The sequence below is a fragment of the Rhinoderma darwinii genome, chromosome 6, assembly GCF_050947455.1.
Source record: "Rhinoderma darwinii isolate aRhiDar2 chromosome 6, aRhiDar2.hap1, whole genome shotgun sequence".
In the NCBI taxonomy this organism is placed as follows: domain Eukaryota; kingdom Metazoa; phylum Chordata; class Amphibia; order Anura; family Rhinodermatidae; genus Rhinoderma; species Rhinoderma darwinii.
The window spans coordinates 27,113,082-27,125,234 of NC_134692.1; the positions used below are offsets into that span (position 1 = coordinate 27,113,082).

Here is a 12,153-nt window from a genome sequence, read left to right on the forward strand (position 1 = left end):
TTTTTGTTTTTCCTTTCAGAAACAGCACCACTCAATGTCTGGTGCTCTTACCAGTAAAAAACAGCATTTCCCCCCTAATCTCATATAGTTTCTTACATAGAATAAAGGTTTGCATGACGATGATCTTTAGACTTGCATTCATTTACGAAATGTAATTCTATAAAAAAATATGTAGACATTCTCTTTAAAGTGATGCACCACCCTTTTAGGGGCAGTATTTGGATTTAGGTTTGTATATTTGATAACATGTCATACTGTACCTTCATTCTAAAAATGTAAAGACTTTTTGCAGCAAATTTTGTTATTGTCCCAATGCCTCTAAAATGAGAAATGTAGCAACTTTGCGATTAGGACTTAGGCTCTGTCCACATGAATAGCGCTGCACTATTTTGTCCGGCAAAACGACAGGCACAATTATGGAAACCTGATGGAACCCATTAGGTCAATGGGTTTCGTCAGGCGCCATTGGAGCCCATCATGTCACTTATTGTTTTTCATTGTTCTGCTCCCGTGACAGAGCAGAACGGAAAACCTAAACACAGATGTGAACAGAGCCTTAATAGAAAATGTTCTACTGTCATGTCTATACAGTTCCAATGCAAACTATGTGTCTCCATGATAACAGACAACAACCAAATTCATACTGCAGTCATATTTTCTTCCATTTTTTCCGTTCTTAATGCTAACATATGTTTTGTAGGTTAGCAAGCAGTAAAGGATAGATAGAAGGGAATATAACTGCAGGATCAAACTATATGGAAACACATACTCTGCACGGGAGCTGTAGATACAAAACTATAGAACATTTTTAATTAAAACCAACAGATGTGTCCACCCTTACCTTTGCTTGAATTTGATTAAGGACTCCAATTTCTCATGAAACCACAACAATAAAATATCGCGACATGCTAACGAAATGCTTGACAGGCTGCAATTCACATCACAACTACTGGGTGGCCATACAGACACCTATAACATAGACATCCCACGACAGGGTATCGCAAATCCTGTTTATTTTTTATCAAGCTGTTCATCTCGTGCCACACATTTCAGTATATGTTGAAATAAGAGGAAAGGTAAGGAAGGATACATCTGTATTGAAAGCTGCTTTGTTTCATTTTAGAGGCATTGGGACAAAAAAATAAAAAATAAAATTGGCTGTGATGGTAGACATATCCTATAATTTACAAACCATACTCTGGTGCACAGGTATTTCATAATGCATGTAGTGTAGGAATTGTAATGATCACCAATGCTGGACTTTGAATTACAGTGCTGTGAAAAAGTATTTGCCCCTCACCCGATTTCTTCAGATCATCCAACTAATTTTAATGTAAGATAAAGACTACACAAGTAAACACAAAATGCAGCAAAACCTTTATCACCCATGTAAAAAAAAGTAATTTACCCCCTAAACTAATAACTGGTTGTTACATCCTTGGCAGTAACAAATGCAATCAAAAGTTTTCTATAACTTGCGAAAAGTCTTTCACATCGCTGTGATGGAATTTTAGCCCATTCTTCTTTGCAGAATTGTTATAATTCAGCTACATTGGAGGGTTTTCGAACATAAAATGCCAGTTTAAAGGTTTTGCTCCAGCACCTCAATAGGATTTAAGTCAGGACTTTGACTTGGCCACTTCCAAAACTTTAATTTTGTTTCTTTTGAGCCATTCAGAGGTGGACATGTCTGTGTGCTCTGGGTCATTGCCCTGCTGGATAACCCAACTGTGCTTGAGCTTTAGGTCACAAACTGATGGCGGGACAATCTACCGGATTTTCTGATAGAAAGAAGAATTCATGGTTCCATCATTGACAAGTCGTCCAGGTCCTGCAGAAGCAAAGCAGCTTCAGACCATGACAGTACCATCACCATGTTTGACTATTGTTATGATGTTCTCATGGTGGGATACAGTGTTAGCTTTAAGCCAGCTGTAACAAAACCCACGTCTTTTAAAAAGTTCCACCTTTGACTTATCAGTTCACAAAGTATTACACCCAGTCTTGCGGGTTATCTACTTTTGTTTTGGCAAATGAGAGACAAGACTGTGTTATTTTTGGTCAACAGGGGTTTGTGCCCTGGAAGTCTCCCGTGGATTCCATTTTTGCCCAGTGTCTGTTTTTTATTGCGGAATTATGTATATTGAGCTTAACTAAGACAAGTGCGGCCTGCAGTTCTTTGGATGTTCATCTGGGTCCTTTTGTGATCTCCTGGACTGTGCTTTCGGTGACATTTTGGTATGCCGACCACTACAGGGAAGATTCACGACTGTTCCAATTTTTTTCCATTTGTGGATAATGGCTATCACAGTGGTTTGCTGGAGACTCAGAGCTGGTTTTGTAACCCTTTCCAAGCTGGAAGATTTGAATAACTTTGTTTGGCATCTGTATTTGAATCACATTGCCAGACTGCATCTATTTAAGTGATGTTTAGATTCAACAGGTCTGGCAGTGATCATGCCTGGGTGTGCCAAGTAAAATTGAACACAATTGTCAATTGAATTTGGTTAACTGGTTTATTTAGTAGCTAAGGGGACAACTACTTTTTCACATAGGGTCAGGTAGGACTGAACTGCATTTTTCCTTCAATAAATAGAATCATCATTTAAAAACAGCATTTTGTGTTTACTTGGATTTTGTCCACCTTTGCAACTATTTTTTCTTTATTTCTTCAATACATCAAAAATGAAAAATGAATAAACAGTCCTTATTAAAAATATCCTACGGTTTGTGCCTATAGCTGCAATTCAGATTTATGTCACCATGGTAACAGACTACAAAAAAAACCTGAGTAGTCTGATCCTGCAGTCATACTCTCTTCCATCTGTCTCCTACTTCTTCCTAACATACATTTGTTTTTTAGATTAGTAAAACGTAGGGGACAGATGGAATGTTTTCTAAAATGCTGCTTCAGCCAATGAAATATTTGCCTTTACCCCATGCGATGTATATGAACATTTAAAATACATTATTCAACATTTTAGACTCCTGGTTTTAATATGATTTTGTGTCCTGTTTAAAGTGTCTGGTGTAGGTGTAAGAATCTAAAAATTAGACAAAGCAGTTGAGATATTTCAAATTTGTTTTATGACCGTATATGTTTTATCTGCAGACTACAGGCTGTCATAAAAGGTGTTATATAGGTGTTATATACTGTAGCAACAGACTTAAGAACAACAAACAGAGAAAATAAATGTATCATTAATTTCTAGATGTAGTGTTCCTGTTAATTTCCCCATGTTCTAGAATATAATAATAATAATAATAATAATAATAATAATAATAATAATATATTATTATGAAATTGCAAAAATAATTGAAAAATGCAAATCACCATAGGCATTAATTTGTCCTCTTTTGTCGATGTGTCAAAAAATTGTTGTACTTCTAATTCTGATAAAGTTAGCGAACAACCAACCGTTATACTGATTGTTGCAAAAAAAAAAAAATTATAGATATAAAGAACATAATACATATAAGGAATGTTAAATATAATTTTTAGCAACTTGATAGATGAGGATAACTTAAAGAGACTCTGTCACCACATTATAAGTGCCCTGTCTCCTACATAAGGAAATCGGCGCTGTAATGTAGGTGACAGTAATGCTTTTTATTTAAAAAAACGATCTTTTTTCACAACGTTAGGAGCGATTTTGATTTATGCTAATGAGCTTTCTTAATGCTCAAGTGGGCGTACTTTTACTTTCGACCAAGTGGGCGTTGTACAGAGGAGTGCATGACGCTGACCAATCGGCATCATGCACTCCTCTCCATTCATTTACACTGCACTAGCGATATAGTTATATCACTATGTGCAGCTACATACACAAGCCCTAACATTACTACAGTGTCCTGATAATGAATACACATGGCCATCCAGCCTGGACGTCATGTGTACTCACAATCCTGACACTTCTGAATCTTTTTTTGTGAGATTCCGGCAAGTGAAACCAAATCTCGCGAGATTACGGAGCTAAACGAGATTTGGTTTCACTTGCGGGAATCTCACAAAAAAAGAGTCAGAAGTGTCAGGATTCTGAGTACACATGACGTCCAGGCTGGATGGTCATGTGTATTCATTATCAGGACACTAGTAATGTTAGGGCTTGTGTATGAGGCTGCACATAGTGATATATCTATATCGCTAGTGCAGTGTAAATGAATGGAGAGGAGTGCATGATGCCGATTGGTCAGCGTCATGCACTCCTCTGTACAATGCCCACTTGGTCGAAAGTAAAAGTACGCCCACTTGGGCATTAAGAAAGCTCATTAGCATAAACCAAAATCGCTCCTAACGTTGTGAAAAAAGATCGTTTTTTTAAATAAAAAGCATTACTGTCACCTACATTACAGCGCCCATCTCCTTATATAGGAGACAGGACACTTATGTGGTGACAGAGCCTCTTTAAGGATTTTCATTGTTAAAGTATACCTCCTGAGAGTCCCGTTTTTTTTTTTTTTGGAGACTGTATGACAAACAGAGCCACAAAGGGGTGGCGGTTATTAATATTTGCATAAAGGGGTATTTCTAGGTTATTTTTGGGTGTTCCCACCAGAATGGGGCTAGGGCTAGAATGTCCCATAATTTGGAATTCAAATGTTAAGAGGCACTTTATAGGTAAAATCCTTTTTCCCATCCTTCTGAAATACAAAATAAGTTTTGAACAGAAAATGGCTATTTAGGCTATATGCTTATCCTAAGTCTGTAAAGCATGTGCTGTCTTATTTAAAAAGAGGGGATCATACCTTCACTCGCATGTCGGTCTCTGAAAACACTTTTCGGGTGAATGCTAAATCCTTCTATATCATGCACTGAAGATGCTCGTCTCATGCTACAAACGCTTTCCTTTGACCGTGAATGAGACAAGTGAGACCCTGTATGCATCACGTCCGGAAACAGCTGGTCCCATTGTCGTTTGGGTGAAGAATGGTCCAGAGGTCCAGTTATATTAACCAAAGGTGAACACTTGTTTGAATCGATCAGTGCCTTTGTGTCATCTGCTTCGGATGGGCTGCAACTTTCCTTTGTAGGAGATTTAAAGTGCTTCATAGCCATAGAGTCATCACTGTGCTTAGACGAGTCCACTATGACGGCATCAGGATCTTCCTGCGGTAACGATTGTTTTCTGTAATTTAGAAGTCTCAATGATGGTAACCGGAAGCCAAACAATTTGCCTGAAAGACAAGGAATGACACAAAGAGACATGTCATCCTTTTAACATTCTTTGGGCATTAGGCGACCTTCATTTTGGATGTGAATCTATATAAATTATTATGCTTAACCCCTTAATACCGAAGGTATTTTAAACCTTAATGACCAAGCAATTTTTTAAGTTTTTCCATCGTCACATTCAAAGAGCTATAACTTTTTTAGTTTTCCGTCGACATAGCTGTATAAGGACTTGTTTTTTGCGGGGCGAGTTGTATTTTTTAATAGCACCATTTTGGGGTACATGGAAATGTAGCCACTTTGTGTCTTAAATTTATGCAGTTTACCGCGTGGTATAAATAACATAACTTTATTCAGCTGGTCATTACGATTGCGGCGATACCAAATGTACATAGTTTTTTTTATGTTTTGCTACTTTTACACAGTAAAAACACTTTTTTTTCTAAATTATTTGTTTTTGTGTCGCCATATTTTAAGAGCCGATAACTTTTATTTTTTCTGCTGATATGAGCTGTATGAGGGTTTGTTTTTTGCGGGATGAGTTGTATTTTTTATTGGTACCATTTTGGAGTACATGCGACTTTTTGATCTCTTTTTATCGCATTTTTTTAAAGGTAAGATAAACAGAAAAAAGCAATTCTGGCATGTTTTTTTATTTTAGTTTTTACGGCGTTCATCATGTGGGTTAAATAATGTCATCGTTTTATAGTTTGGGTCGTTACGGATGCGGCGATACCAAATATGTGTAACTTTTCACTTTTTTTTCATAATAAAGTATTTTGTAAGGGGAAAAAGTGGGTTTTTAATTATATTTTACTTGGGACTATTTATTACAAACTTTATTAAACTTTTTAAAACTTTTTTTAGTCTCACTAGGGAACTTTACTGTGCAATCTTTTGATCGATTTTACAATACATTGCAATACTTCAGTATTGCAGTATATTATACCTGTCAGTGTAAAACTGACAGGCATCTGTTAGGCCATGCCTCAGGCATTCACTAAAGGCAGATCTGGGGGCCTTTGTTAGGCCCCCAGGCTGCCATAGAAACAATCCGCAGCCTGCGATTTCATCGCGGGATGCCGATGGGGTGAGAGACGGAGCCACCTCCCTTTAAAACCACTCCGATGCAGTGCTCGCTACAGAGCGCTGCATCTGAGGGGTTAAACATGATCGGAGACCACTGCTAGTGGTCTCCGATCGATGCTCTGAAGACCATGGCTGTTAAAAGCCCGGGCTCAGGAGCACCCCACCTGATGCGGGAAAACTTCTTCTGAAGCGCCGACGTGAAAAGGCTGCGCTTCAGAAGAACTACACCTAATGGCCGACGTAAAAAGACTATACACCGTTCATTAAGGGGTTAAATAATAATAAAACTCATAATTTTAATTACATTTTATGTTGTCTAGAAAAACATTTTTAAACACCCTAATATACTAAAATCAATTTGCTGGAGCAGAAAGCAGCAAAAGAGTAAGCAAGTAAAAAAAGCATCTCCCTCTGGAGGACTCAGCAAGTCTGTGTATTACAAAAACAGTACAATGATTTCAATTAGCAATATGCAATACTTCATTTCACCTATGGCGGCACTGTAGGGAAAATTAAAACTTGCTGCAGATTACAGGTGATCGCTGGGGGTCCCAGTATTACTACACCTTATGATTAGCTATTTTTAATTTATTTTTTTAGATACTTCTAACAAAAAGGGATGGTCTAAAGTGGACAACCCATTTAACGTTCACTATGGATTAATTTGAACTTCAGTTTTGATAATGCAGTAAAAGTAGGGAATCTTTAAACCAAACAAATGATCTGGCTAATACTTTATTTTATTTTTTTACCATATTATACCATATTATAGATAAATGCAGTACACTGGAAAAAAAACAATTATACTTGAAGGAAAATGAATAGGAGAACAAATTGCAACAAGCTGACCGAACATGATACAAAAATCATGAAAATATCATTGGGAAGCATTAACATCCAAATAGAAGATGGGACTTTCAGGACTCAAAATGTCAACTTGATGGCAAATAATAGTAATAATAATGTTTACAATAATGATGGCTCATTTTATGCACTATGGACCTCAGCATTCGGCGACCCTGCTCTGTAAATTTGCGTGGTCTGCACTTCTTGGCTGAGTTGCTGTAGTTCCTAAACACTTCAACTTTGCAATAATATCACTCACAGTTGATCGTGGAATATCTAGGAGGGAAAAAATTTCATGAACTGACTTGTTGCAGCGGGGGCATCCTATTACAGGACCACGCTGTAATTCAGTGAGCTCTTTACAATGAACCATTCTTTCACAAATGTTTGTAAAAGCGACTGCATGGCTAGAGCTGGATTTATACACCTGTGGCAATGAGACTGAATGAAACACCTGAATTCAACGATAAAGAGGTGTGTCCCAATACTTTTGTCCATATAGTGTATAAGGTCCCTTGATCATTGCCCTAGTAACCAGAGTGAAAACATTTACGGATTATCCTGCTGTCTGCATTCACAGAAATAAAAATTATGCCCAATCAGAATAAGGTTTATATTAAATTTATATTGTGGACTGTGGAGGGTGAGGAGGGTGCAGTTGCACCTGGCCCCTGGTGGTTGAGAAGGCCAAAAGGTTCCTCTGCCACATAAGAAATGGTAAATTTAAGGGGGCAATGCGGAGGTGTGATGGTGTTTTATGATCATTACAGAATACTACTATAATACTATGTAAAAGAACTTGAATTAAATACAGTATATAGATGCTACGTAGTGTAAAGTCATGTGGTTAGGGCTCGGCATACCTCCCAACAGTCCTAATTTTCTAATGGGAACACATGCAATTTTGGGGGCTTTCCTAAGTGGAATTGGGCAGTATTTAACATGTTTTGTAATTTAGGATTCAAATGTTAGGAATTCTGGGAGCGGTCTTGTAAAACAGCTTTATATATAAAAATAATAAAAAAGTACACAACAGCACCCGTCCTACTGAATTATGGCTTATTATGTGTTGTACTTTGTGTAGGGCATGAGGGGATGGGCACTGAATGTGTTTATGTGTACTAGCCCCTGTATTGTTGTAATTGTTTTGTTCCGGTGTAAACTCCGGTGAGATATTGCTTTAATCAATCATCTTCTAGCTACAACGAAACACTGTAATGTGGGACAAATTAGTCACAAGCCTCCATGCATTTAATTCACATGCCAGAGCATTTCTAAGAAACATATCTGAAGAGACCACGTGGACAACAATTTCTAAATAATTTTATTTCATTAAAAGATAAATTCCAGTAAAATTCCAGTAATCCGGCATCTGCTTTCGGCACAAATTGCAAGATTTTCTGGAATCTCCCAAATCCAGACGCTTTAGACTTAACAGAGAGAATCAATTATAAGATTCACAGGGATAGTTGGATATTTTATATTTTTTTGGGATCCGGATCACCTACCACAGTGTTTATATTTGTACTATATGTAGTACTTTTGTTTTTTATATTAATTCAGAAAATTTATTGGAATCCATTGAAATAAAGAGTAGGTTATAATGTGTATGGATAAATAACTTCCAAAACAATATACTTAAAGGTGTTGTCTCATCCGACGATCAGCTGATCACCCCAGGTCTGGCTTCTGAAACCTGTTTTTGCTGGGGGAAGATTCAGCCAGCCAGCAGTGCTTCAGGGCTAATGTAGGATGTACATGGCGGCCACTCATATGTTTGGGTGTCCATGTAATACAAGGATGGTCTGGGTTTACCAGAGTGGGAGTCACTGATACTCAGCAGCTGTAGGCTCCGGCTCAGTGGGTGATCCTGAGCAGCAGACTCCCCTCTATGATGTCAAGTTTTGTAATTGATAAAAATAAATAAATCTTTTTTTTAGATTGTAGAGGAACGATAAAGGGAGGTGTGTATACCGGGCAGCGGAGTTGAGAATGTTTAGGAGGGGTGCAAGAGTATTAGACCACAGAGGAGGATGTTGTAGTAATCTAGGTGGGATATGATGAGGGCATGTAATAGCATTTTGGTCAACTCCTGGATGAGGAAAGAGCAAATATGTACCACATAGCATACAGTTTTTTTACAATCGGAGTCAATATGTTACTGTATAGGCATATATGTCTAGCGTATACTTTCTGCAGCACATTTCAGCACTGTTGGGGTCTCTGTTGGCCATTTTGGTATTTTTAACGGCAATAATAGCGCAGTCTGTGGCGCTATTCTTATCGTCAAAAATACTGGAACTTTTAGGGAATCCCATTGAAGTCAGTGGTGTCAATTTGAAAACAAATCCAGCATCGCTGTCGTAGGTCTGTTATTAATGAAAGCCATGAAACTAGTGTGATCAGAGCCTAATTGGTGAGAACCTGCACAATATTATTAGGCAGTGGCGTAGCTATAGGGGTTGCAGCGGTCGCAATTGCGACTGGGCCCCTGCACTACAACTATTAAAAGTTACTATAGTAACTGGAGCCTATTTAATAAACTACTCGGGGCCCTGTTACTATAGTAACAATATACTTACCCTCCTCATTCCCGAGCGCAGCGGAGGTCCTGCCGTCTTCGAAGTCAAGACGATGTGCGCCACGGACATTGTGACGCTGGATGGCTTCAGGAGATTCGCTGCGCCAAAGAGGTGGGTAAGTATAACATTACTGTTTGCTGGGGCCCTGTATGTGAGCCTACCATGTGGTAGGCTTAGATACAGGATCCAACAGACCGTATCACAGATGGGCCCTGTATCTAAGCCTACCACATGTGTTACTAATGTTTTTTTTTTTGTGTTTTTGCTTTTTTTACAGGTTCGGTTGTTGGACTACATCGGATTAGAGGATTACTTCGATTGCGGCTTTTTTTATTTTCAATAAAATGGTTAATGAGGGTTGTGTGGGGTTTTTTACTTCAATAAAATATTTTTTTTATGTCTTTGTATTTCTTTTTTAAACTTTATTACTACCGCCTTAGCAATGGCTGATTAACAGTGTCCATTGCTAAGGCGGGGCTTAGTGCTAGCCAGGGCAGAGGCTAACACTAACCCCCCAATATTACCCCGGGATTCACCACCACCAGGGCTACCGGGAAGAGCCGGGTGCGATCCAATACCGCCCATCTGTAGTGACGATCAGGCACTGAGGCAGGCGCAGGATGGTATTATTAGGCTTAGAAAGTTCAAAAACAGTGGGTCTTCCCACCCTGGTAATGTTAGCCTGCTGCTGCTATGTTGTATATGGCTGGATATGAAAAATGGGAGGGCCCCACGTCATTTAAAAAAATAATAATAATTGGATAAAACAATGTGGGATCCCTCCCATTTTTCATAACCAGCCAGATACAACATAGCAGCAGCAGCCTAGCATTACCAGGGTGGGTTTTTTTTTTTGGCCTTTCCCAGTCTAATAATACCAGCCTGTGGCCGCCCCAGTACCGGACCATCATTACAGATGGTCAGGTACTGGATCACACCCGGTTCTTCCCGGTTCCCCTGGTGATGGTGAGTACCAGGGTAATAATGGGGGTTAGTGCTAGCCTTTTAACTGGCTAACATTAAGCTCAACCTTAGTAATGGATGCTCTCAATCAGCCAGCAGCCATTACTAATGTGGTAGTAATAAAGTTTAAAAAAATACAAGCACATAGAAAAAATATTTTAGCAAAATAAAAAACCCCCACACAATCCTCATTAACCATTTTATTGAGGATAAATATAAATACGCTGTCATTGAAGTAGTCCTCGAATCCAAAGTAGTCCAACAACAAAACCTGTAAAATAATACAAACACATAAAAAAAATTAGTAACTACATAAAAAAGCAAAACAATTATTATACTTACCTTTCCTGGGTCCAACGCTGGAGCCGCAATGTCAGCGAGCTGGGCCCTACATCTCATATGTGATAAAGTCTGCTGAGCCACTGTATCTAATCCTATCCATAGCTATAGGGTCGTAGTGCTCTAGATATACTGTCTCCCCTAACGTTTTAAAGAGGCTCTGTCACCAGATTTTGCAACCCCTATCTCCTATTGCAGCAGATTGGCGCTGCAATGTAGATAAGAGTAACGTTTTTTTTTTTTTTTAAAACGAGCATTTTTCGCCAAGATATGACCATTTTTATATTTATGCAAATGAGGCTTTCTTAAGTACAACTGGGCGTGTTTAAAGTTATGTACAAGTGGGCGTGTATTGTGTATGTACATCTGGGCGTTTTTACTTCTTTTACTAGCTGGGCGTTGTGAATAGAAGTGTATGATGCTGACGAATCAGCATCATCCACTTCTCTTCGTTAACACCCAGCTTCTGGCAGTGCACAGACACACAGCGTGTTCTCGAGAGATCACGCTGTGACGTCACTTCCTGCCCCAGGTCCTGCATCGTGTCGGACGAGCGAGGACACATAGGCACCAGGCGACAGAGGCTACAGTTGATTCTGCAGCAGCATCGGCGTTTGCAGGTAAGTCGATGTAGCCTCTGTCGCCTGGTGCCAATGTGTCCTCGCTCGTCCGACATGATGCAGGACCTGGGGCAGGAAGTGACGTCACAGCGTGATCTCTGGAGAACACGCTGTGTGTCTGTGCACTGCCAGAAGCTGGGTGTTAACGAAGAGAAGTGGATGATGCTGATTCGTCAGCATCATACACTTCTATTCACAACGCCCAGCTAGTAAAAGAAGTAAAAACGCCCAGATGTACATACACAATACACGCCCACTTGTACATAACTTTAAACACGCCCAGTTGTACTTAAGAAAGCCTCATTTGCATAAATATAAAAATGGTCATAACTTGGCCAAAACTGCTCGTTTTTGAAAAAAAAAAACGTTACTCTTATCTACATTGCAGCGCCGATCTGCTGCAATAGGAGATAGGGGTTGCAAAATCTGGTGACAGAGCCTCTTTAAGACCCTAGCGACACCCCTGTCTGCTAGAGTTGCATTGTTGTGTCACTTAGTTGACCCAACGATGCAGCGGAAATCTGTAGGCCGTTGGCCATGAGAA

At 39.1% G+C, this 12,153-nt stretch overlaps 1 protein-coding gene across 4 annotated transcripts in view; it reads right to left on the bottom strand.

The window, feature by feature from the left end:
* Positions 1 to 12,153, bottom strand: part of KCNH7 (potassium voltage-gated channel subfamily H member 7) — a 260,266-nt gene that overhangs the window by 97,519 nt on the left and 150,594 nt on the right. For all 4 annotated transcript variants that reach the window (XM_075829370.1, XM_075829371.1, XM_075829369.1 and 1 more), the window contains exon 4: positions 4,747 to 5,175. In XM_075829370.1, the coding sequence (XP_075685485.1) occupies positions 4,747 to 5,175 (429 nt within the window). The remainder of the gene's footprint in view (positions 1 to 4,746; positions 5,176 to 12,153) is intronic.